At 41.1% G+C, this 23,356-nt stretch overlaps 2 protein-coding genes across 4 annotated transcripts in view; one reads left to right on the top strand and one right to left on the bottom strand.

Moving 5' to 3' along the window:
• SARNP (SAP domain containing ribonucleoprotein) overlaps window positions 1-20,257 on the bottom strand; it is a 51,713-nt gene extending 31,456 nt beyond the window's left edge. The window contains exons 1-6 of the mRNA XM_068561879.1: window positions 20,157-20,257; window positions 7,278-7,377; window positions 4,941-4,987; window positions 4,647-4,714; window positions 1,162-1,213; window positions 232-305 (exon numbers count right to left, since the gene is read on the bottom strand). Of these exons, the coding sequence (XP_068417980.1) occupies window positions 232-305; window positions 1,162-1,213; window positions 4,647-4,714; window positions 4,941-4,987; window positions 7,278-7,377; window positions 20,157-20,192 (377 nt within the window). The 5' untranslated portion in view covers window positions 20,193-20,257. The remainder of the gene's footprint in view (window positions 1-231; window positions 306-1,161; window positions 1,214-4,646; window positions 4,715-4,940; window positions 4,988-7,277; window positions 7,378-20,156) is intronic.
• Window positions 20,258-20,393: 136 nt separating this feature from the next.
• On the top strand, window positions 20,394-23,148 carry ORMDL2 (ORMDL sphingolipid biosynthesis regulator 2). 3 transcript variants are annotated; one of them, XM_068561881.1, is made up of 4 exons: window positions 20,394-20,624; window positions 21,557-21,731; window positions 21,903-22,095; window positions 22,663-22,756. In XM_068561881.1, exons 1-3 carry the CDS (start codon window positions 20,491-20,493, stop codon window positions 22,056-22,058), a joined length of 465 nt encoding a protein of 154 aa, XP_068417982.1. In that variant the 5' UTR covers window positions 20,394-20,490; the 3' UTR covers window positions 22,059-22,095; window positions 22,663-22,756. The 3 variants fall into 3 exon arrangements, with proteins under 3 accessions (XP_068417982.1, XP_068417983.1, XP_068417981.1); XM_068561882.1 differs by having other exon boundaries at window positions 20,395-20,624; window positions 21,451-21,731; window positions 21,903-22,054; window positions 22,663-23,148; XM_068561880.1 differs by having other exon boundaries at window positions 20,397-20,624; window positions 21,903-22,054; window positions 22,663-23,148.
• The last annotated feature ends 208 nt before the right edge of the window (window positions 23,149-23,356 follow it).

The raw sequence follows: 23,356 nt of genomic DNA on the forward strand, positions 1-23,356 counted from the left end.
CAGTCAGTTCCTGACTTTTACCTATTACAAAAACCCTGCTTGATAATAAAACCCAATCTATAGCTACTACAACCAATCAGCAGATACGTTCTGAATAGAGCCAAGAGAGTATTTCTTTCCAGCAAGGCCTCTATTCTACTTAAAATCAACAACTATATTTAAGACCTAGGAACACATTCCCTCACCTTCATATTACCACGATCTCAGGTCTAAAAGGCTGGGAACACTCACCTAGCTGCCCTGGCAGCTTTCTTACTCTCCAAGCTCACAGGTACATTGAATCGTTCAGCTCTCTTCTGCATCCTCTAAGTGATAATAGACAAAAGAAGGGAAAGAGAAAAATTCAACTTCTGGTTTCCTTCTTTTAAGAGAAAAGTCATTTAGAGGTGTGTATCTCTACAACATAGGGATTAATTTCTTAAGGTCCAAACTGAGTTATATTGACAATCATAGAAGATATCAGGTTGTATCCATCCCAGGGCTTAACTCAACAGTCCTTTCCAGAAAGCAAACACAAAAAGACTATTATTACATTCATGTCCTCAAAAACAAAAGGGAAGGAATAAAATAAAACCCGCATTCTGTATCAAGCCAAGAAGACAAAAGCTGTGTTTGACTGACCTTTGAAAATGGATCAAAGGAACAGCTTGGTTCCAACACTAGTTGTACTCTTTCAGTTAGAAATGAGGCAGCGTTGTCCTATGCCATCTCTATTTTAATAGTACAAAAAAACCCCACAGATCTTCACTGGAACCTAGTTTCAGAGATCTTGAGACAGAATCCAGAGAAATTTCAATCTCACCAGCTAGCTAGTAGTAACTTAAGAGTGACATCTTCCCTTGTAACTTTTCATCTCTTCCAAGGTACAATCCTCTCAAACTCGAATCTTAGTTTATAAACATCTTAAAAAGAGTTACCACTAAGACCAAAATACTATACAAAAAGACTACGGCCTCAAAGGTGACTAAGCCAGCCCAAATATATTCCCAAGTGTGGCTGGTGGAAAAATGTATCAATACCAAAATCTGTCAATACTGATTTTCTGCCTATGAGTAAATATTTTAAAGTGATGATACAGACAAAAAAAGGGTAAGAAACAGAAAGATATATATATATATATATATATATATATATAGACTGCTCTTCTGAAAGAATACCTACCTCAGTCTGTGGTATTTCAGATGTAATTTTTACCACTTTTTTCTCTGCTGCCCTGGAAAAGGGATTTTTAAAATCAGAAGACTGATATTCTAAACCAAAACCTTTGAAGTGTATAAGAATTCACCTGAATCATGTCCTCTGTCCCATATCTCTCTACCACCCTTCAGACCAAAAAAACATGAAGCCCATTAGACCTTTAGTTCCTTGAAGTGTCATCTACTGATAAAAGAGTTTAAATAACAGACTAAGCTACTTTGCTAGAGTATAAGAAAGTAACAAGGAAACAAGTCTGGTTAAATATACTGAGCTGAGGGAAATGCTCAAAGAACACCGGAAATCATTTCATTTACTTTTAGGAACTTTAAATGTACTTTTGGACTAATGACTATTCCTCCAACCCTCATTTAAATACCAGCTCTCAATTTTCATCACAATTAATGAGTGCTCTACAAGGTCTGGTTTCCTTCTTTTACAAATCCCTTATATCTCCCATGGGACCGTAGCTCCAGCTGGAACAGTCAAAGTGGGATAAATAAAAATGCCAAAGGGAGTGGGAAGAAAAAAGGCTAAGGGGAGTCTGAATTAGGAAAACATGGTAAGTTACTAGTCAAAAGGTTTAAGAGAAAACAAAAGAGGGGGGACCAGGGGGGCGGGAGACAAAGTTCGGAAGTACTCAGGATAAGTGGAAGGGCATTAACCCTCCACCAAACAACTCTCATAAAACTGTGGGTCATAACCAGTCTCATTAAGGTCCCTCATTTAGAGACATGGGAGGCTTTTGTTCCAATATCCCAGACACTTTTCCCATTTGATGCCCTGAAAGGTAGTAATGGTTTAATGGCATTTTCAGAGGAAGCAATTCTGGAACAGGAACTTACTCTCTCCTCCATCCTTTTGTTGGAGGTCCCTGGACTGACAGATAAGCAATGGGAGCCCCCTGCTGACCATAACTAAGTCCTGCAATATTTAAGTGCCGTGGCTTGAGGAGGGGGGAAAAAAATCAAACTAGAAACAGAGGTATCTTTTTGGAGAACCTCAAACAAAAGACAAAGCAAGGGGATCTCCTTTTGAATGTTCAAAGGACCTAAATTAGCCCTGTACATTCTGACTTTTAAAGAAATTTCTGATTTCTTTCCATTTCCCAGTCATCTTTCCTTCCCCAACCCTCTCTGTTTTGTTCAGGCAGAAAGGGACACTGAAGTTTAATGTTCTACTTGAAGTCCAATGCCATTAAAATAGCAGTCCTCTCCACCAAACCCCAGGCTAATGACTTCCTCCACATTCCCATCAGTACACTTCATGGCAGAAAGGGAACCGGAGAGAAGAAGCTTCCCTCAGCTCTGTTCCAACTCCCTCAGGCACAATTAAGCTCAAGCAATAAATAACATCATATTCTGGGGCTCATCATGTGAAATTTCTTCTCTTCACTCAGAAGTTTCGCCCCTACCCATAGTCACATACAAAAAATTCTCCATGCTACGGGGACCCAGAATCTTTCTGTACATACTTTAGTCTAACCACTACTATCCCTCTAACAAGCAAAAACACAACCCCTCCCACACACACTTTCAATTTCTTTGTTTAGAAATTCACTGATAAAATTAAAGCCCTCTAAACAAGGGAATTACACATTTTACATATTATAAAAATAAACTACAAATTTTCAAACTTCATAATTTTTAACCCACACAGGCCAATCATCATTGTATTTATTTCATCTTCGTTCTTGCCCCATAACTCCCCAAAACATCTCTATTTTAAAGCTATCCCATTGGCCATTTTCTCAAGGCATTATATCTAAACATAAACCTCCTATGATGGATGATAACTAAATGGCTTTAGAAAGCAGTAACATTTGACAAAATCTAATAAAACATTAAATGCACATCTTTTCTAATGCAGAAAATCCATTGCTAGAAACTTATCCTTTGGACATACCTGCATAAATTTAAAATTAGTTGTATATGGACATACACTGTATTTTTTGCAATTATGAATAATTTAAATGTCCATCAACAGGAGACTGGTGAAATTACTGTTCATCCATAGAATGGAGTACTATTAGCTGCCAGAAAGAATAAGATTCTCAGTTGATAACAACTAAATCTAGGTGATGGGTTCATGGGGGTCTATTTACCATTCTCCTAACTTATGTATATACTTGTAATATCCCATACTGACAGGCTAAAAAAAAAAAGACCTACCACTTACTAGGATAATTATCCTCATTTCGTAGGGTTGACGTGATGATTAAATGAGAATACATGTAAAACACTTAGAACCTTGCCTATATATAACTAATTTTTTTTTGGCCGTGCCATGCGGCATGCACAATCTTAGTTCCCCAACCAGGGATCGAACCTGTGCCCCCTTCAATGGAAGCGTGGAGTCTTAACCACTGGACCGCCAGGGAAGTCCCTATAACTAATATTTAAATAAAAACATTATATGATGATATAGAAAGATCTCCATATGTGAAAAAAAATCAAGAAACTGACAATATGCATCATGGGTGTACATATGTATCTGTACATGCACATATACACACACCATATAAAATATTCCAAAAGAATATATTGAAAACCTCTGGGAAGTCAGGTGGGGGTGGAGACAAGGGTACTTAATTTTCAATTTATATACTCCTCTATGTGCTGTTTGCTTTGACTTTTTACATCTATTGTCTTTTATAATTAAATGGATTAATACAGCTATGAGGAACAAAAATGTTAAAAAGGACTCAACTGTTCTTAACATGCTGGAGTATAAGATGGCCGGACATTTGCCGGGAAACCCCAAATAAAAAATGTTTATGATCAACCTTGTGGAATAATTTAAATAAATCAAGATCCACTTTTCACTCTAGTACTTTGTCCTCCCCTCCCCCACTGTAAATCAAAAAGGAAAAGAGAATACAGTGTTACTTGAGACATAACCTTGCTCAGCACCCTCTTCCCTTACAAAATTCCTTATATGCAGAAAATGTGCATGATTCTCTATACAGAAAAAGAATCATCTATTACGGTGATACAACAAAGGCTAAGAGAACTAAACTTATCTGGGCTTGAAGTCTCCTGGTCCTAATTATCTATTACATAACCCAGAGACAAAGTTACTTTGCTTCACTGGGACCATGTACCTGAAATGAACAAGACCTTTCTGAAAATGTATGATCTAATGAGAAATGAAAAAGCCAATGGGGGACTTCCCTGGTGGCACAGTGGTAAAGAATCTGCCTTCCAGTGCAGGGGGCCTGGGTTCAATCCCTGGTCAGGGAACTAGATCCCACATGCATGCCGCAACTAAGACTTCGCATGCCACAACTAAGGAGCAAGCAAGCCACAACTAAGACCCGATGCAACCAAATTAAAAACAAAAAAATGGGAATGTATACATTCCAATGGGAATGTATAAGAGGTAAACAGAGTGTAACACTAAAAAATCCAGAACCGTCTGCTCTGTCCTCATTATAAAAAAGGGATAGTTACACATCAACAGTTTTTTCAGGAGGTTCTTCCTCTTTGACAGGCAGTTCTATGGGCTTCGGTTCTTCTTCCTAAAACCAAATGAAACAAGATGGTTAAAATAAATCAAGAGTAAATACCTATCAACAGAAGAATATGAGAACTCCAAAACGAACCAATCTTTCAGAACCTTCATTCCCCCTTTATGCTCCCCTAACGAGTTAGCACTGAAGCCCTCTAATGATTGATGTTTAGCAACGTGACCAAGGCAGTGGCACGCTGCCAGGCCAGTGACTAACCTTACTCTCTCCAACTCACCTCTGTTTCATCTCCCAGTACATCTTCTTCATTTGCCTCCTCTTCAGCTAAAGAATATTAAAATAATCAGGTCAAGCCCTGCTACAAAACCATCTTGATCACTGTACTTAGGCTAAAATTATAATCATTTTGCTTTCCCAAAATAAAATTCAATAATGAAGGCAGAAATGTTCATAAAATTTGCTCCACATGGAGAAGATAAAAACTATATTCTCTACCTAACTAACATCAATTAAGAGGTTGAACTCCAGCTGGACTGAAAAACTAAACATGATGAGGTCAAACTACAACATTAATAAAAAGTACTGTGGCAGAATTTAGTGGTGGGGAAGAATTTCTAAAACAACAAAAACAAAACAAAAAACCCAGAAGCAAGTACTATGCAAAAAACTTATTTTTCAAAACTAGGAAAGGGGGCTTCCCTAGTGGCGCACTGGTTAAGAATCCGCCTGCCAACGCAGGGGACATGGGTTCGAGCCCTGGTCCAGGAAGATCCCACATGCCGTGGAGCAACTAAGCCTGTGTGCCACAACTACTGAAGCCCGTGCGCCTAGAGCCCGTGTTCCGCAACAAGAGAAGCCACCGCAATGAGAAGCCTGCCCACTGCAAGAAAGAGTAGCCCCTGCTCGCCGCAACTAGAGAAAGCTCACGGCCATCAATGAAGACCCAACACAGCCAAAAATTAATTAATTAATTAAAAAAAAGATTAAGATGATAAGTTTTCTTTAAAAGTACAAAAAACCCCCCAAACTAGGAAAGGATACCGCAGAAAAAGAAACAAATGTCAAAGAAGATATTTGTGTCTAAAACCAACATGGGAATAGTCACTAGAATATATGATATGCCTGCAAACTAACAAGCAAACGATGAGAACCCCAAAAGAAAAATGGGCAAAGGAGAAAGCCAAAGAACCACGAACAAAAGAAATGTTTAAACTTTTTAATAAGTAGAGGATTGTAAATTGAAACCACTAACAGATTAGCAAAAATTAGGCCACTTGTTAGGACAGTGAACCCTCATGTGCTGATGATGAAATTTATACAGTAATTCAGAAAAACAATTTAGTGGCGTTTAGTCATATTAACTATACATTTATGAACAGATATTTATTAGCAACCCCATTCCTGGGTATATACCCCCAAGACTCTCACACAGGAATATAAGGGAATATGAAAGAAGTAGTTCAGGAATCAGTCACTGAGTGAACTAAATAAAACATGGTGAATTCTATACATCATAGAAAACCATGCAGGAATTAGAATCAATAGACTAGATGACCGCTACATCTTAAAAAAAACACAGTACTTAGAGAAAAAAGTGTGCAATAAAGTAAGGCTATGGCCTCATTGCCAATTACATAAAATTACTGTAGACCAAACAACACTTCACGGTTTATAAGGACAAAGACAAAAAATATATATCAAACACATTAGAATAGTTGCCTAAGAGAGTTGGGGTAAAAGGAATGGGAATAAAAGGGAATAAATTAAAATCAGAGAGTGATGATACTATGCCTTAAATGAAGTGTTTGTTTTTTAAAGTGGAATTAGAGAATGTCAGAGCTAGAAGGGACCAGAGATTACTTAGGTTTATGGATTTCAAGGGTGGAGACACTTGTCTCACTTCACAGACCACAAAAAACACTTAGCCATGAAAACAGTGGCTGTCCAAAGTTACCTAGTAAATTTCTGGCTCAAGAGGAATTAGACTTCAAATCTTCCGATTCTCAGTCTAATGATGCTTGCTTTCCCATACTTCCTTGAAAATAATTTCTTGAAATAAAATTACAATGTCTTTTTAAAAGGGGGGGTATTTCTTTTCATTATAACCACTGTTTTAGATGACAAGAGTTTTCTTGATAGAGTTAATTAAAATCTTACACCATCAACAACCTAAAGGAAAAGAAGAAATCTTCTGTATGGCAGAGCCTAAAAATTAATCCTCTCGGGCTTCCCTGGTGGCGCAGTGGCTAAGAATCTGCCTGCCAATGCAGGGGGCACGGGTTCAAGCCCTGGTCCGGGAAGATCTCACATGCCACGGAGCAACTAAGCCCACGCACCACAACTACTGAGCCTGCGCTCTAGAGCCCACGAGCCCAACTACTGAATGAAGCCCATGCGCCCAGAGCCCGTGCTCTGCAACGAGAAGCCACCACAGTAAGAAGCCCGTGCACCGCAACGAAGAGTAGCCCCCCCCCACTCGCCGCAACTAGAGAAAGCCCGCATGCAGCAATGAAGACCCAATGCAACCAAAAATAAATAAATAAAATAAATAAAACTATTAAAAAAAAATTAATCCCCTCACTCACATCACTCTTTGCCTCCACAAAGAACTCACCATGCTCTTCAAGATATGCCTGGAGCCTGTTGATGAGATCTTGTTTTATTCCCTTGGTCTCCAAACCACGAGCAAGACACTCCTGCTTTAGTTCAGCAAGCTGAGAAAAAAGAATAAAGCTTTTCCTTAATTTACAGAATGAACCTGGTGGGGGAGAAAAGAAAAAGAGGTAGTTCTCACAAGAAAGAAAAAGAAACGAAAGTTCAACCCAAAACTACTGTCTTAATCCCACCAAGCTTCTAGGTCCACAAACATGATCTGCTTCCCCTTAACAATATTCAATATGCGAGAGGACTTTTCTAACAGATAGTGAAGAATAAACCTACTTTAATCAAATTCTGATCTATTCATACATTTATTACATAAATCTTTAGCTATTTCTGAGGGGGGGTGGTCTTTCTTTCCCAAACAATTACTGTACCAGCTCATATAAGGAAAGAATGAATCTTTAAGTAGAATATCTAATTATCTAAAAGCAGATTTTCCTTACTATCTATTATCCCAGATCCTTTACTGCAATCTACCATATACATGCATACAAGTTTGACCACCACAGAATTAGGTAGATGTGTTAGCTAGCTTAATGTCAATAATGAATCACTTAAAGGATCTTTGCCAAAATGGAAAAAAATATGTAATGGCATGCCACGACATGGCATGAGTTGAAGATTTTTAAATCAGTAACTTGACTAAAGATATAACAGGTATACTTATCAACTTTGCAGACAACAGAAGGAGGAAGAATTGATGGATTACTGACAGAACTAAAGGTGGGTGGGTGGGGATGTCAGGGGGTGTTGCTGGCTCTTCAGGGAAAACAATAAGCCAAAATGAAGACTCAATTTAGAAGAAATAAGGTATACCTATAAAGTACTACACTTATATTCAAAACTTAAATTGTTAAAAAACCAGATGAACAAGATCTGGCTCAACAGTAACTCAAAGGATAAAGACCTCAGTCAGGGTTTTAGATGATTACAAGTGCAAAGAGGGCTAACAGTATGATTTGTTACCAAAGTAATTCTAGGTTAAGGGTAACTAAAAAACAGAATCTATATATATATATATATTTTAAATTTATTTTATTATTTTATTTATTGTTTCTGGCTGCGTTGGGTCTTTGTTGCTGCACGCAGGCTTTTCTCTGCTTGCGGCGAGTGGGGGCTATTCTTCGTTGTGGTACACGGGCTTCTCATTGTGGTGGCTTCTCTTGTTGCGGAGCACGGGCTCTAGGCGCGTGGGCTTCAGTAGTTGCGGCACGTGGGCTCAGTAGCTGTGGCGCACGGGCTTAGTTGCTCCGCAGCATGTGAGATCTTCCCGGACCAGGGATCGAACCCATGTCCCCTGCATTGGCAGGTGGATTCTTAACCACTGCGCCACCAGGGAAGCCCCAGAATCTATGTTAAGTGATTAATAGCCTTACTGGGCTCTATATTCTCATTTTAAGGAGCGTAATGACACGCTGATCCAAGGAGAACCACCAAGAAAAGGAAGGTTCCAAAAATCCTATATGCAGATCAGTGCACAGATAGATATTTGTCCTGAAAAAAGACTTTACTAGTTTCGAAGTACAGATCTAAGACCAACCAGTAGAAGTTAGAAAGCAGATTCCTATAGAACTTTACAACTAAGGGAATATGCTGGTCAGCTCTAGAAGGTTTTCAACCAAGGAAACATTTGGAAATGGAGAGGGGAAATTTTTGGGTTTTTTTTTTTTCTGATTGGGCATTCAGTGAGTGGGACAGGCAGGCAGGGAGGGATACTATGTGGAACACTGTTCTACTCAACAAGCCAACAGCACCCTCTATTGAGAAATATGGTAGGTAATCACCCATTAAAAGTGTGGAGTGGCTGCAAAGCATAACATGGCCTCTGAAGTCAGACTACCTTGGGTTCAAATTCCAGCTTTACCACTTACAGCTGTGTAACCTTGGGTGAGTAACATAACCTCTTTGTGCCTCAGTTTCCTATGAAATGGGGATAATGCAACAGTACCTACAGCATAGGGTTGTTATGAAGATTGAACCAGCAAATACTCATAAAGCATTTACAATAGTGCTTGGCAGCTACTAACACTTTGTAAGTGTTAGACAGACACTGGGTGAAGGGTTAGACAAAATTAGACAGAATCACTGCTTCTCAGATTTCTGCATTTCACAGATCAATATATTTTTAAATAGCTAGACTGATAGGGCTGCCAAGTTTTTATAGCATTCCAACCAGGTTGTGGACCAATACTTTTGTAAAGAAACAATAAAATCAATTACTAGAAAAATGGTCATACACTTGGATGTAGCGGTGATGTCAAACTGCTATAAAAGTTTCTAAAAGCTTACTTAATTTTTTTTTTAAACTTATCTCGTCATTACCCAGTAACAGTTCATGGATGAGCACTGGCCTACAGATGATACAGTGAATAGTATTAATCTAGAATCTAGATTCTAAGTGATCTCTAAGGTCCATTTCTTAAGTAATGGACCTTAAGTAAGAATCTTGATCTTTCCCATGTTGGTACTTTACTTTTTCTCAGTTTCCTGGAGAACAAGTCTTTTGATTTTAGTTGCACTTTTAAGAATTTTGTTGGTTATAAAAGTATTATGTTCACTGCAGAATAGTTTGAAAATTCTGAAAAGTATAGAGGAAAAAAAAAGTCTTATGTAACCCCGACACTTAGAGATCACCTAACATTTTAAATATATCATTTACTCTGTGTGTGTGTGCGTGCGCGTGTGTGTATGTTTAGAGGGTGTTGTTTGTTTACAAAGCAATACAATTTCTTTACTTCCTATAACTCCTAATCTTCCTCAGAAGACTCCATTCCTTTTTTCTTCTCCTGGTTTAAGTAACATTAAGACCACCTAGGTAAAAGGAATGTAAATACTCAGGCAATTCAAAATTCAACTTTCTAATAGTTGTTCCTCCCTTCTCCTTCCTTCCCAAAACTGTGTAGATATGGACAAAAGTTTACAAAAACCTCCAGATGACAGGGAAACAGACAGTCGGTGATGGATTTTGCACAGGATGCTGATCTGGTAGACTTGAAGCTGACAGACTGGTACAACTGGTTGTTTAGCTTGGATAGCATCCACCACTGCTGACCACTGACCTTGCTATTGCTGTTGGTCACTGAAATCTCAGCCCCCCACTGGCTCCCAGTCCCTAACCTAAGGTCTCTGGCTCATTCAGCAGTCTTCTCAGCACCTCCACGTCCCCTTCTCTGGTCAAATGCGAATGCTACATATAGTTTTTACACACTGTTGTATTACTTTATTATTATATTATGGGTTCTGCTCCTATACTGGGACATTATTTCAAAAGGGAAATAGATGAGTGAAAATAAAATAGCTGAAAATGAAGTCGTTTCACACATTTCATTTTGGCACAATTACATTAGTAAAACAAAACACTTTTAAAGCCTCAAATAAGAATTTATAGGGACTTCCCTGGTGGCGCAGTGGTTAAGACTCCGTGCTCGCAATGCAGGGGGCCCAGGTTTGATCCCTGGTCAGGCAACTAGATCCCACATGCATCCTGCAACTAAGAGGTCGCATGCCACAACAACTGAGAAGCCCTTGAGCCGCAACTAGACCCGGCGCAATCAAATAAATAAATAAATAAATAACTTATAATATCAAATCTTACCCATTTTTTAAAATAAATTTATTCATTTTATTTATTTATTTTTGGTTGCACTGGGTCTCACTGCTGCACGTGCGGGCTTTCTCTAGTCACGGCGAGCGGGAGCTGCTCTTCGTTTCGGTGCACGGGCTTCTCACTGCAGTGGCTTCTCTTCCTGCGAAGCACGGTCTCTAGGTGCACAGGTTTCAGTAGCTGTGGCATGTGGGCTCAGTAGTTGTGACTCGCGGGCTCTAGAGCGCAGGCTCAGTAGTTGCGGCACACTGACTTAGTTGCTCCGTAGCATGTGGGATCTTCCCAGACCAGGGCTCGAACCCGTGTCCCCTGCATTGGCAGGCAACCTCGCAACCACTGTGCCACCAGGGAAGCCCAAATCTTACCCATTTTTATATGCATTTGACTTTAAAATGTTTTAAAACAACATACTGGGTTGGCCAAAAAGTTCGTTCAGTTTTTTTTCCGTAAGATGACTCTAGTAGTGCTTAGTTGTCTTTAACTTCATTAGAAACAATTTGGTTAGACTGTATTGTGACAGCTGTCATATCAGTGTGCATTTAAAAGAAAACATCAAAACTGGTGAATTTTTGTGTAGCCATTTTAATACTGAAGATGGAACAAAAAAAGCAACATTTTCGGCATATTATGCTTTATTATTTCAAGAAAGGTAAAAACGCAACTGAAACGCAAAGAAAAATTTATGCAGTGTATGGAAAATGTGCTGTGACTGATCGAACGTGTCAAAAGTGGTTTGCAAAGTTTTGCGTTGGAGATTTCTCGCTGGACGATGCTCCCCGGTTGGGCAGACCAGATGAAGTTGATAATAATCAAATCAAGACATTAATTGAGAACAATCAACATTATACAACGCAGGAGATAGTCAGCATACTCAAAATATCCAAATCAAGAGCTGAAAAACATTTGCACCAGCTTGGTTATGTTAATCGCTTCGATGTTTGGGTTCCACATAACTTAAGCAGGAAAAAACCTTCTTGACCTTATTTCTGCATGTGATTTTCTACTTAAATGTAAATGTTTCATTTTTAAAACAAATTGTGACATGCAATGAAAAGTGGATACTGTACAATAATGTGGAATGGAAGATATCATGGGGCAAGCGAAATGAACCACCACCAACCACACCAAAGGCTGGTCTTCATCCAAAGAAGGTGATGGTGTGTATATGGTGGGATTGGAAGGGTGTCCTCTATTATGAGCTCCTTCCGGAAAACCAAACGATTAATTCCAACAAGTACTGCTCCCGAACTGAATGCAGCACTCGACGAAAAGCGTCCAGAATTAGTCAATAGAAAACGCATAATCTTCCATCAGGATAACGCAAGACCACATGTTTCTTTGATGACCAGGCAAAAACTGTTACAGCTTGGCTGGGAAGTTCTGATTCATCCACTATATTCACCAGACATTGCACCTTCGGATTTTTATTTATCTTGCTTGGTCTTTACAAAATCTCTTAATGGAAAAAATTTCAATTCCCTGGAAGACTGTAAAAGGCACCTGGAACAGTTCTTTGCTCAAAAAGATAAAAAGTTGTGGGAAGATGGAATTATGAACTTGCCTGAAAAATGGCAGAAGGTAGTGGAACAAAACAGTGAATACATTGTTCAATAAGTTCTTGGTGAAAATGAAAAATGTGTCTTTTATTTTTACTTAAAAACTGAAGGAACATTTTGGCCAACTCAATATTTAAAAAGCAAGGTATACTGAGTGAATTGTATGGTATGTGAATTGTATCTCAATAAGGCTACTTAAAAACGCCAAGTTACAGAACATTGTATATAAGATACTAACATTCATGTAAAAAATAACATGCACACACACACCACTCATATGTGTATATACAAGATGCCTGGACAAGAAATAGGTAAGTTAACACTAGTTAAATCTGCGAAGAAGTTTGTTGAGGAGGGAAACTTTTTACCATGTACCCTTTTATACCTTTAATATTATGAGGTTGAGCATGAATTACCTATTCAAAAATTAAATTTTCAATATCAATCTAAAAATCCCATTTCTCAGTATTAATAAGGCATTTTTCATGCTACCTAACCAAACAGCAGAGAAAGGACTGATCAACTGACTACATAATACATTTGACATTAATCATTCATCACCCTGTGATTTCTAATTTATTAATCTTGAATTTTGATTCAAATCATTTTCATCTGTTAACTCTCAATCTGGTTTGTAAACCTATGAAGACAGAGGCATTTTACACCATTTAAACATTTCATATGATAGGAACTCAAATTTCAAGTATTAATACATGACAGGCAAAAGGCTAAGTTCTTTGAACATCATTTCCTCATTTAATTCTCAAAACATCGATGTGGTTGGTATTATGACTGCATTTCATAAATTAAGAAATTAAGGCTCAAAGAGACTCAATAATTTGCTAAAAAAATCACCCAGCTAGAAAACAGTGGAGCCAATATGCCAGCTCAGATCTCTCTGATTTAAGCCCAATTTTATGTTTGTTTGTTTTTTTTAATATTTATTTATTATTTACTTATTTTGGTTGCGCCGGGTCTTAGTTGCAGCAGGCGGGCTCCTTAGTTGCAGCAAACTCTTAGTTGCAGCATGCACGTGGGACCCAGTTCCCTGACCAGGGATCGAACCCAGGCTCCCTGCATTGGGAGCGCGGAGCCTTATCCACTGCGCCACCAGGGAAGTCCCAAGCCCAATTTTAAATACCAAGATGAAGGACTGCTTTCATGTGCACACTCTATCTCTCTTACCATTTTCCTCTTACCTCACCTCCTCAGCCTCTTTGCTAGCTCTTCTTCCACCCAACCCTGTAAATACAGATATTCACTAAGACATTCACTAAGGAGACTTTGGTCTTCTCATCCTTCCACTTGTACCAAAGGCTTTTTCACTTCCCAGAATCCAATTATTGGCAAATCTTGTCAGCTCTACCTTCGAAATATACCCAGAATCTAATCCCTCTTGTCTTTCTTTCATACAGATCACTGCAAAAACTCTTCAGCCCTTGAACCTCACTATAGTTTATTCTCAACAAGGTAGTCAGAGTGATCTTTGACAGTTTAAGTCAGAACATGTCATTCCTCTATTCAAAAATCCTCCATTGGTTTCCTATCTCATTAAGGGTAAAAGCCAGAGTCCTAATGATCACCTCTAAGGTCCTCTTATAATACTTTGCACAAGGCTTACTTTTTCACTTCCTTCAAGTCTTTGCTTAAACACCACCTTTTCAATGAGGCCTTCCCCCTAGTCATCCTGTTTAAAATTATAATACCCTTCTCTTCCCACTGTACTCCCTCTTCCTATTTTTCTCTACAAATCACTATCTGACATACTATAAATTTTACTTATTTATTGTACCTTCCCCTAATAAAATATAAGCTCCAAATATATATATACACACATATATATTTTTATATATATATACATATATAAATATATATATATATAGGCTCCATGAAAGCAAGAATTTTGTCTGCTTTGTTCACTGCTGTATCTCCAGTGCCTATGGTAGCTGGCACATGGTAGGCAATTCATAAATATTTTTGAATAAGTCCCAAACCATTATTATCAGCTCTCAGCTCTTTTTAAAAAAATAATTTTATTTATTATTTTTTATTTTTTATACAGTAGGTTCTTATTAGTTATCTGTTTTTACATATTAGTGTATATATGTCAATCCCAATCTCCCAATTCATCCCACCACTATCACGCCCACCCCCGCTTCCCCCTTTGGTGTTCATACATTTGTTCTCTACATCTGTGTCTCTATTTCTGCCTTGCAAACCGGTCATCTGTTACCATTTTTCTAGATTCCACATATATGCATTAACATACGATATTTGTTTTTCTCTTTCTGACTTACTTCACTCTGTATGACAGTCTCTAGGTCCATCCACATCTCTACAAATGACCCAATTTCGTCCCTTTTGATGGCTGAGTAATATTCCACTGTATATATGTACCACATCTTCTTTATCCATTCATCTGTTGACGGGCATTTAGGTTGCTTCCATGACCTGGCTATTGTAAATAGCGCTGCAATGAACATTGGGGTGCATGTGTCTTTTTGAATTATGGTTTCCTCTGAGTATATGCCCAGTAGTGGGATTGCTGAGTCATATGGTAATTCTTTTTTAGTTTTTTAAGGAACCTCCATACTGTTCTCCATAGTGGCTGTATCAATTTACATTCCCACCAACAGTGTAAGAGAGTTCCCTTTTCTCCACACCCTCTCCAGCATTTGTTGTTTGTAGATTTTCTGATGATGCCCATTCTAACCACTGTGAGGTGATACCTCATTGTAGTTTTGATTTGCATTTCTCTAATAATTAGTGATGGTGAGCAGCTTTTCATGTGCCTCTTGGCCATTTGTATGTTTTCTTTGGAGACAGCTCTCAGCTCTTAAGCAGGAGACCCACATTTCCAAATGACTACTAGATATCTCCAAGTGAATATCTCAAAGACATTTATACCCAAAACTGAACTTATCTTCTCTCCTGCAAAAAACTGGCTTCTCCTCCTCCTCCCAACTTAGACTAAAGGTATCACTACTTGGAGTCTTCTTTCATTCCTCCCACATCTAACTGATCTATAAATGCTTGTAATTCTATATTCCAAATTTCTTTCAAATTCATTCCTACTCTAAAAGTCACGAACTTATTTCAAGTCTTAGTAAGCTTACTCACTTGACAAATAGTTACTGAGTACCCACTGTGTGTCAAGCATTATCTTACATACAGGAAAATAATCATAAGCAAAACAGAAAGAGTTCTTGCCCACATGGAGCTTACAATCTAGTAGGGAAACAAGGCAATCAATGATCATATACATAATGTTTAACAGATTAAAAAAAAAGAAGTACAGGGTCCTATAAAAGCGTTTAAAAAGTGGTCTGACCTTGTGTGCGGATAGATGGAACCCATCCTACCTAAGGGTTCCTTGGTTAAATGATGTTTGACTGATATCTGAAGGGCAACCAACAGTTAATTAGACAAAGGTATGGGGGATGGGGGTGGCAAGGGCACTGCAGCCAAAAGCATGTGTAAATGTTCTGAGCACTAAGGTAAAGAAAGGCAGTTGTGCACAGTGATTAAGGACAGGAATTTTGGAGACAGACTGCCTGGATTTGAGCCACCACTTATTACCTGCGCAACCTAGGGCAAGTTATCCAACCTCTCTGAGCTTCCGTTTTTTCTCAGTTTTAAATGGGGACAACACAGGCATTTACCTTACTGCCTTAGGATTATCATGAGAATTAAATCAATTAATGTATACAAACAGATTTGACCAGTGTTTGCCACACAGTAAATGCTATGTAAATGTTAGCAATTAATGAATAGCCACTCTGAGAAATGAAATAAAGCCACCATAGCTGGAGTGTGAGAAACTAAGCTGGAGAGATTAGCAGGGATATAATTAAAGGATTTTAAGCAGGGGAGTGACTACTGTAATAAAAATCTAGCTGGTGACATTTCTTCCTCTCCAAACCCCATCCTTCTTACTGCCAAAAGAACACAAACTGGGAATTCCCTAACGGTCCAGTGGTTAGGACTCCACACTTTCACTGCCGAGGGCCCGGGGTTCGATCCCTGGTGGGGGAACTAGGATCCCACAAGCCATGCAACGAAGAAAAAAACAAAACAAAACAAAACAAAAACCAAAAACTGATCACATCAGCTCTACTTTCCAATCTCCAAAGGTTCCCCACTTTCTGCCTACATGACAAAAACCGAACACCTTACACAACTTAGAAGTCCTTTTCAGTATCACTCCAATATACCTCCAGTCACACAGTTCACCTACTTTCCTTTCCAAACTATCTTCAAACACCAACATATACGCACTTCATGCTTCAATATTACAATGTCTCACTGTTCGCAGCACTCTGAAACTAGTACACCCTTCTTGTTCTCTCCTCTGTAGTCCCTTTTCTCACACTGACTGGAAATCTGGTACTATTACAGTTCAGAACATTTTCACCCATAATTCAGTCTCTCTTTCCAACTGTGTTGGAATGACTCCATTTCTACAAAATCTTCAGAAATTTGCAGTTATGTGGATTTACATATCAATTCAGATAGATAATATTTTTCCTTCTACTTCAAAGCCTGTTCCTTTCCTCTGAGACCCCACGCTAAAGCCCCAAATTCCCTTTATAAAAATGGAAAGTTTTTTTTTAAAAAAGAGATAAACCCTAGGTCAGCCCAAAAGTCAGGATCACACCATCAAGAGCAACAGTGGAACCAAACATTAACCATCCTGGAAGTCAGAATCAAAGGCATGGGTTCTTAACCAGAGGTCCAGGGACTCCTCAGGGCTACAAGGTAATTTGATGAAGCCCCTCAAATCGCATGCGAAGTATGTGTACATGCCTTTATCTGGGGAAAGGGTCCATATTTTTCATCAGAGTTTCAAAGATATCTGTGACCTCCAAAAGGTTAAGAAGTGCTCTAGAGAAAAAGCAAAGACAAGCAAATATGATTAAAAGAGTGAACCCTTTTTAGGCTGTCAGGACTGCCTCATGTTCTCTAAGACTACCTGAAATCAGGTCAGAGGACATTATCCAATCAAAATCAAATTTTTTTCTTTTTTTTAAATACACCTTTTCCTTTTTTTTAATATTAATTAATTAATTAATTTTTATTTTTGGCTGCGTTGGGTCTTCGTTGCTGCGTACGGGCTTTCACTGGTTGCAGCGAGCGGGGGCTACTCTTCGTTGCGGTGACCAGGCTTCTCATTGTGGTGGCTTCTCTTGTTGTGGAGCACGGGCTCTAGGCACGCGGGCCTCAGTAGTTGTAGCACATGGGCTCAGTAGTTCTGGCTCACGGGCTCTAGAGCCCAGGCTCAGTAGTTGTGGCGCAGGCTCAGTAGTTGTGGCACATGGGCTTAGCGGCTCCACGGCATGTGGGATCTTCCCGGACCAGGGCTCGAACCCATGTCCCCTGCACTGGCAGGCAGATTTTTTTTTTTTTTAATAAATTTATTTATTTTATTTATTTTTATTTTTGGCTGCGTTGGGTCTTCGTTACTGTGTGCGGGCTTTCTCTGGTTGCGGTGAGCGGGGGCTACTCTTCACTGCGGTGTGCAGGCTTCTCATTGCAGTGGCTTCTCTTACTGTGGAGCACAGGCTCTAGGCGTGCGGGCTTCAGCAGTTGTGGCACGCGGGCTCTAGAGCACAGGCTCAGTAGTTATGACGAACGGGCTTAGTTGCTCCGCGGCACGTGGGATCTTCCCAGGCCAGGGTTCGAACCCGTGTCCCCTGCATTGGCAGGCGGATTCTTAACCACTGCGCCACCAGGGAAGCCCCAAAATCAAATTTAATATAGAACTGACAAATACAGATTTTTATGTAAGGTGGAACTCCACAAACCAACATAAAATCCATAAAAGCAACTCATAAGGCTGGTGACTTACCCTAGGGGTTTCAAAAATGGAACTAATAAGGGGACTTCCTTGGTGACACAGTGGTTGAGAGTCCGCCTGCCAGTGCAGGGGACACGGGTTTGATCCCTGATCCAGGAAGATCCCACATGCCACAGAGCAAATAAGCCTGTGTGCCACAACTACTGAGCCCACACGTGCCACAACTACTGAACCCACGTGCTGCAACTACTGAAGCCTGTGCGCCTAGAGCCCATGCTCCGCAACAAGAAAAGCCACCGCAGTGAGAAGCCTGCGCACCACAACGAAGAGTAGCTCCCGCTCGCCACAACTAGAGAAAGCCCCCACGAAGCAACGAAGACCCAATGCAGCAATAAATAAATAAATAAAAATTTTGGAACTAATAGGAAAAAAGTATTAGATCTTCTATTCATATTTCCTTTTTATCCCATTCATTCAAAAATTCCTTTTCTGTGTATATTTTATAACATACATAACGCTATAGTAATACATAATTTAAACAAGTAAGCATACATATAATGGAGGTAGTTGCTCAACTTTTTCTACTTGTCATTCTATTAGTAGACCACTGATACAATCTACACACTTCAGCACCACCAAGTTAACAGTAACTCCAGGATAACACAAAACCCCACTAGTACAGCTTAGAATCCAAGAGCAAGAAACCTAGCAACTTTCACAGAAAGTCTAATTCGTGTCAACTAATAAGTGATTACAAGTACCTCTCTCTGCCCTTATTCTCCTTATACTTTTTTTTTTTTTTTTAAAGCTCATCAAACTTTAAAGGATCAGTTTTCAGCGTGGCCTAAATCAGCCTGGTTTGTCAAAGGTTCCCGGGATGTGACCAAAACATGACCGAAACACGTGATGGGAAAACTACTTGTGAAACCACAAATGTACAACTAATCGAGATATTCTCTTAATTCACCCTAAAAGAAACTACTTTTTTCTTCCAGGAAAATAATAATCTAAACACGAAACAGCTATTAAGATTCCCAAGACACAACTTAAACCGGCTTCTGTGACTGTCACCCAGTGGTGAGACCAAGAGATGCAGGGTCCGTCCGCGATACGAAGTGGGACAGAGGTAACCCTAACCTTGGAAACGTTTTCCCAAAATATTACAGCCCTGAGTGACTTGTCTCTTGGGTGGTGGAGGGCAGGGTTGGGGGAAGGCTGGCGGACGGAGAACAGCGTTGAGAGAACTCGAAAAACTTTCCAACCTGGGGTATCTGTGCCTTCACTACCTCTTAAGGTCTCCTAAACCTCAGGCCTCTAAGGGGGAGGCCCATCTTCGGAGGGCTCTCCTCAGGTTTCCAAGTTTGCCCCGGGGGCATCACCCCACCTAAAAAAAGGGAGGGGAAGCATTTTCTGGATCAAGTTTGAGACCTAGACAGGCAGAATACACGAAGCTGCCATCATCTGCTACCGTGAATCTCAGCTTTGTACAAGAGACTGGAAAGCATCAACCCAGGGAAGAAAAAGGGGTCCCGGGCCCGGCACGGGTCCAAGAGGAGGGGACCACTGACGTAATGCAGTCTGACGAGAAAGGAAAAGAGAGGACAGGTTGAAGGCACTTACACAACACGATGGGGAAGTGGCGGACGACACCACAGTGGAGGAAGGAGCCGAATAACAAGTAAAGATACAGTAAAACCGTGAGGAGAAATGGGAAATTAGGGAAGGCGTAGTGGGGAAGAAGGGAGGCACAAAAGAACAGAACTACGGCGGGAGCCGGAAAACGACGTGGAAGAACCTGCAAGGAAAAGGCGCAAACCAGCCGGCAGAATTCAGTCTCCGGAAAAGTCCGACCCGGCCCTCCCCGCCTCACGGTACCTTCAGCTTATGGAGCTCCACCGTTTCAGTCGCCATCTTGGTACCCCTTCACTCCGCCAGGCCCCCACCCGCTGCCTCCGCCTCAGCCTCCGCCTCCGCCTCCGGGAGCTCCCGCCTCGGCGCCGATAGCCACGGCCGGCCAATCGCTGTGGCTTTTACTCCCGCCTCCTACCATCAACTCTTTCCATTAGTCAATAGCTGGAGTCGCCCTCACTCCTCCAGCGGCTTTCCCCACCTCTCTCAAAAGCTGGGACCTGGAGAAGGGCAGGTTCGGCACATCCCGAAGGACGGAAATGGTGACCAATTGTGCGTCCCGGTGGCGGACCGCCAGCCAATGGGTGGTAGCAACGCTGACTCCGCTTCACCAATAGGGAGAGCGCAGATGGGCCGGGGTCGCTGCTTCCTGGAGACCGCAGGTGTAGAAGCAAGCGCCGCGCCCCAAGCTGGACGGGCTTCCGAAGCTGGCAGGTAGGGTTACGGGAGACTGGGAAGCGGTACTAAGGAAAAATGGTGGGAAGCGAAAGGGGGTGGGGGGAGGTGGAGCGGCGGCGAACGATAGACCAAGAGAGGGGCGAAGACGACAGCCCTGAGGGGAGCCGACGAAGCAGAGAAGGAGCCTGGGGGAGCAAGGGGCGGATTCAGCACTAGGGTTTAGGGAATTTTAGGTAGAGGGCGGGCCAGAGCTGCTTCTTAACCAGGCGTCATCAACTTTAGGGCGAGCACGATTTTAAAACGGCCAAGTTCCGACGATCATAGCCGCCCTGGAGTCGGGACTAGGGCTCCATCTCTCGAGACGCTCGGCTCACGTCCCTTCCTAGTTCAGTGCAAAAGCCCTGGGCACATTCTTGCAGCACCCCACGCTTGAGAGAAAGAATTAGGATGCTGCCTGCTTACGTGCCAAGGAGATGACACAGGAGAGGCAAGCCCCCGAGGAAAAGGTGGGGTTAGAATAGATTAGAAAAGGTAGCTTTACCCCCTCAACCTTCCTTAGTGGTTCCTTGATTGTTTCCCATGACCCTCTTCTGGAATTTTGGGTGTACCTAATGTCTTCATGGTTCCTTATTAACTTCCTCAGGAAAGTAAAGTGACATACTTCTGTTTCCCTTGCTCCTTGAAGCACACCCAGCCTATGCTTACTCCTTCAAGTTACAGTTGAAGTGTAAGGATCAGAAGAAAGATTACCATAATATGTCTCTAAGATGTAGAGAGGACTCTTCTTGCCTTCTAAGTTTTTTTCCCCAAGTCTTCAGTTTTTCCTTTGTGCATGATGGGGAAGTTCTCTCATTCCCAATAGAGTCCGGGGGATTTGGGCTGTTCAGGGGACAACTTCGAAGAACAAACTCAAAGAGGGGTTGAGAGGAAATTAAGCTGGACTCCTGCCTGATCCCCCGCTGTGGTAGGATGAATGTGGGGGTGGCACACAGCGAAGTGAACCCCAACACTCGAGTGATGAATAGCCGGGGCATCTGGCTGGCCTACATCATCTTGGTAGGACTGCTGCATGTGGTCCTACTCAGCATCCCCTTCTTCAGCATTCCTGTTGTCTGGACCCTGACCAACGTCATCCATAACTTGGTGAGCACTAAACCATGACCTTTTACCCACCCCAGGCTTTTCCCAACCAAAAACAAAATAAAATCACCAATTATTTGGGGATTTCTGTCTTCCTTTTGGGATCTTAGCATACTTCTTGGGCTGAAGGACTGCTTTCTGCCCCCCTCACACTGCCCCCTTCCCTCCTCCCAGGCTATGTATGTCTTCCTACATACGGTGAAAGGGACACCCTTTGAGACCCCTGACCAAGGAAAGGCTCGGCTACTGACACACTGGGAACAGATGGACTACGGGCTCCAATTTACCTCTTCCCGAAAATTCCTCAGCATCTCTCCCATTGTACTGTGAGTCCAGGGGGAGATACAGGAGATGCTTTAAAAGCCAGGTACAAAGGTCCACAGGGAATCTTTTAAAAAGCAGACTTCTACTCACTTAGACCCTGTGAAGATATGATATACTAGGTCTAAATCTAGAGAGAACAGTAAAAAGTAGAAGACAGTAATCAAGCATTACTTGCTGCCTCCTTGGTGGTAGGGGAATGGAGACGGGACTGAGAAAAGATAAAACACGAAGTAAAACAAATTATTTTACACTTCCAAAAGAAGTGACTAAATAAAGGCATTACTGACGTGAATCTGTAAGAACTAACTGAGAAGTGGAAGCAAAAGATTCTAACAGTCATATAGGCTGAAACTGCTTCAGCTGTCATTTGCCACCTGTCATTAACAATTAAAAAAAAAACCAAACTAATTTATAGATCTCCAGTTAAAGGTGCTATCCGATTATCTCCCCAACCCCAAAGTAAATAATGTTAAATAGCTGGAATATTTTCAGATATCCTAGGACTGCATGCAGTAAAACGGTCATGTAAAATAGAAGAGAAAGTTGCTGCAAAGGCCTGAATATGGATAGGGAAGGCCAACTTCACTCAACCTATTTCTTCTCTCCCCAGCTACCTCCTGGCCAGCTTCTACACCAAGTATGATGCTGCTCATTTCCTCATCAACACAGCCTCACTGCTTAGTGTACTGCTGCCCAAGTTGCCCCAATTCCATGGGGTCCGTCTCTTTGGCATCAACAAATACTGAGGAATGGGGCTGGCGACGTTGGAACAAAGGGATGTAACATCCCTCCTTTTTCTATACTGTCTTCTATATCTTGAAAGCCTGAGAACTATGTTTCCCAAACTCCCAGTGGAAACTCAAACTTTCCCAAATTTTCATTGGAAAATGGGGTTCCCTGGGCCCAGCCCTGCTAGGAGCAGGTTTCTTTGACTCAGGAAAGACAGGTGAGGTAAGGGGCAAATCACTCTCCACAGCAGGAAGCCATGTTTGGGCAGCTTTTTGGTTGATTAAGTTTTTCCATATCATCCACTCCCACCACCTTCCAGCTCTGTTTTACTGTGTATTTTCCTTATAATAAAGGTAATTTTTTTTCAGATATGGCTACAGTTTGGTCAGCAGGAAGGGTAGGGAGATGTCTTCATAAGGCTGGGGAAGAAAGATGCAACAATGACTTACAGAACTACAAAATTTCTCTAAGGTTTTTTTGTCCCCTCTCCCTTGGTCCAGTAGGAGGTGCCCTTCACTCTCAGCTAACACTTAGGAGGGAAAAGATTCTCAAATGAAAAAAAAAGGGCTTCAGCT

The sequence above is a fragment of the Eschrichtius robustus genome, chromosome 13 (genome assembly GCF_028021215.1).
Source record: "Eschrichtius robustus isolate mEscRob2 chromosome 13, mEscRob2.pri, whole genome shotgun sequence".
NCBI classification, from domain to species: domain Eukaryota; kingdom Metazoa; phylum Chordata; class Mammalia; order Artiodactyla; family Eschrichtiidae; genus Eschrichtius; species Eschrichtius robustus.